Raw genomic sequence first — 2,474 nt, 5'->3', positions numbered from 1 at the left:
CATCGGGCAGCAGTTTCCCATTGTTGGACGAGAGAAGACTGTGGATGCATTGCTCAGGGGTAACTGGCTGTTGTACAAGCAATTCATGAGCAATCAACACACAGACTGGGATGTGTTTAGGTGCCTCCACCATATAATGGGTGTGGTTGGATTCCCGGGTGCGGGAAAAACATCATTTGGCAAGGCACTCCCACAAATACTCATTGAGATGAGAAGGCAACAGAGTGATCCAGGGCTAAGGATTCAACAACTTGCCTCGCTTTTCGATACATCAATCGATGAGGTGCGACCGTGGGATGCCATGATGAGCACCGTTGAACATCTCGACGTGGTCATGTACCATGATTTTATTTCAACTTTCATTGGCGAGGCCGGGCTGGGTGATGCTCAGGTTTTGGCCCTGAGGACTTTGCATGCAGCTGTTTCTAGAGCAGATGGCCAAGATAACATCAGAAAAGATACTGGGACTTGGACGTGTTTTTTTTACCAAGAGCTTGTCGCTGTTGTTGATGCCAAAGCACCTGATTTGAAGAAGTTCCTCCTGTTTGATGACGTGATAGCTTTGTTGCGAGAAGTCTGCGAGCTCGGAGACCAAAACATTTTCCTGTCGTTCTTCTTTGATGAGATTGGGAGGAACAACGTCCTTGTTCAGAAAGTGTTTCGGGAGTTCATAGTTTGGAAGTACAGCAACGTGGGTGGCAAAACGTTTGTCACTATGCTCGGAGCGACCAACCTTTTCACAGCGGCATCTTTGAGAGAGAGCGGTGACACTGGATCATCTGAAGTGATTTATATTCCTGTCAACCCTCTCAGCAGCAGCGATCGGGAGAAGCTGGTGTTGCAAGTCTTTAACAAGGTGCTGAGGACTTCAAACCGTGAAGAACTTCACGCTTTAAATGATGGCATGCAGCTGTTGTGCAAGCTGAGCGGAGGGAATCCGAGGTTGATTACCTTCATGGTTCAGGCTTTGGCTTCAGATGACCCAGACATGGCCCTTGACATTGACAACCTTGCGCTGAGAATTCAGGAGCCCTTCCTGAGAGACAAAGTAAGGCGGATTCTGGATCGTGTGTGGAGCCTATGCAGAAGATTCGAGTATTACAATGGCTTTGCCGGGGATGAGAGATTTTCTTATTTCTTACGAGCAATTCAAGCATCGATGCTTCGTGAGCATGTCTCAAGGAATGGACCGGTTCTGCTGCAGGCCTTTCCAAGAGAGAATGTTTTGACATGGGAAGCTCTGGAGAGTTGTGGAGTAGTGGCTGTGGTTCTTGACGAAGAAAAGGCTCTGGTGGAGTTTTCACCTGTGTTACTGCATAAGCTAACACTCCAGCGGGAGGACTTTTTTGGCTCTACAACTTTTGATTTGACAACAATGTCAACGGATGATTGGAAGCAGAAGGAAGACAACGATTTGGTGTCTCTGATCTTCAGCATCTACATTCATAAGGTATGTGAATTCTACGTTCATAGTCTTTCATAGTCTCGGTTACTAACATGTTATTTGCAGTTACTATCGGGGGGTTCAGACACCTTCATGCTGGCGGACGTGTTGCCTTGCGATTGGTACATCCCTGACAATCTGAAGAACCGAAAGTTCAGGTTCCCCACTTTTCCAGTTTCAATCAAGCAACTGAGTCCAGGTATGTTCTTGTTTTTAGTTTTTTGGTTTCGGATCAAACACAGTAGTCCAGGCTCAAAGGAGGAGGTTCAAAGGTCAGGGACTTGGGCCATGTGTGGACCTCGGAACAGCGGGGCTGATACCTTCCTGATACTCGAGGAAGTAAAAGGCATTGATTTGGAGCCATTTCTTTTGTACATCCAAAGCAAGTGCTCTGGAGACCCCCTTAAGCCAGCCATTGCGGATTGGTCGGAAGTCGTTCGAAATGTTAAGAGTGACGTCCGAAGACTGATTGCTATCAAGGACAATGAGCAGCCTGGCGATGAAAGTAAGTCCATACGTTATACATTTTTTGTTTATTTTTAATTTATGTTTTTTGTAGAGTATGCTCGAACGAACTTTGGATACGTATTTTTCTCGGACAAGGACAATTCATCAGCTCTCTCATATCAAAAGTCTAATCCGATGGATATATACGCCTCGAGTGTTATTATCGGCTCCAATTTTGGTATGATCGAGCAGATTGCAGCTGTAAGGCATACCAAAAAGTGTACGAGAGAGATGTGATCACCAGTATTTAGTGGTAAAGGAGGCTTTCCAGGTGCGATTCAGCTAGACTTTGATACCAAGAGAGTCTTACGATTCTGGTTTTCCTTTGGTAGGTGACTGGATTCTCTATTGGTGACAGTAAGGGAAACGGCATAGATAATGTGTTGACGTTGAGTGCACAACAATCCATATTTAAGTTTATTTAAGAAATTTAGTTTAAAAAGTCATAATTATTATTATTTCAGTTATTTTAAATTCATGTATAGTCATATATAGTAAATCCATATATATGTATTTAGCCTGA

General features: G+C 44.5%; 1 protein-coding gene across 1 annotated transcript; it reads left to right on the top strand.

Moving 5' to 3' along the window:
• The first annotated feature begins 7 nt into the window (after positions 1–7).
• LOC9641164 lies at positions 8–2,474 on the top strand. Its single transcript, XM_024668069.1, has 5 exons — positions 8–1,450; positions 1,511–1,643; positions 1,695–1,949; positions 2,004–2,222; positions 2,284–2,474. Exons 1-4 carry the CDS (start codon positions 86–88, stop codon positions 2,186–2,188), a joined length of 1,938 nt encoding a protein of 645 aa, XP_024523837.1. The 5' UTR covers positions 8–85; the 3' UTR covers positions 2,189–2,222; positions 2,284–2,474.

The sequence above is a fragment of the Selaginella moellendorffii genome, unplaced genomic scaffold, assembly GCF_000143415.4.
Source record: "Selaginella moellendorffii unplaced genomic scaffold, v1.0 SELMOscaffold_364, whole genome shotgun sequence".
Taxonomy (NCBI): Eukaryota; Viridiplantae; Streptophyta; class Lycopodiopsida; order Selaginellales; family Selaginellaceae; genus Selaginella; species Selaginella moellendorffii.
Note: the sequence above shows the minus strand (reverse complement) of the source record. Positions and strands in the feature narration are given on the sequence as shown.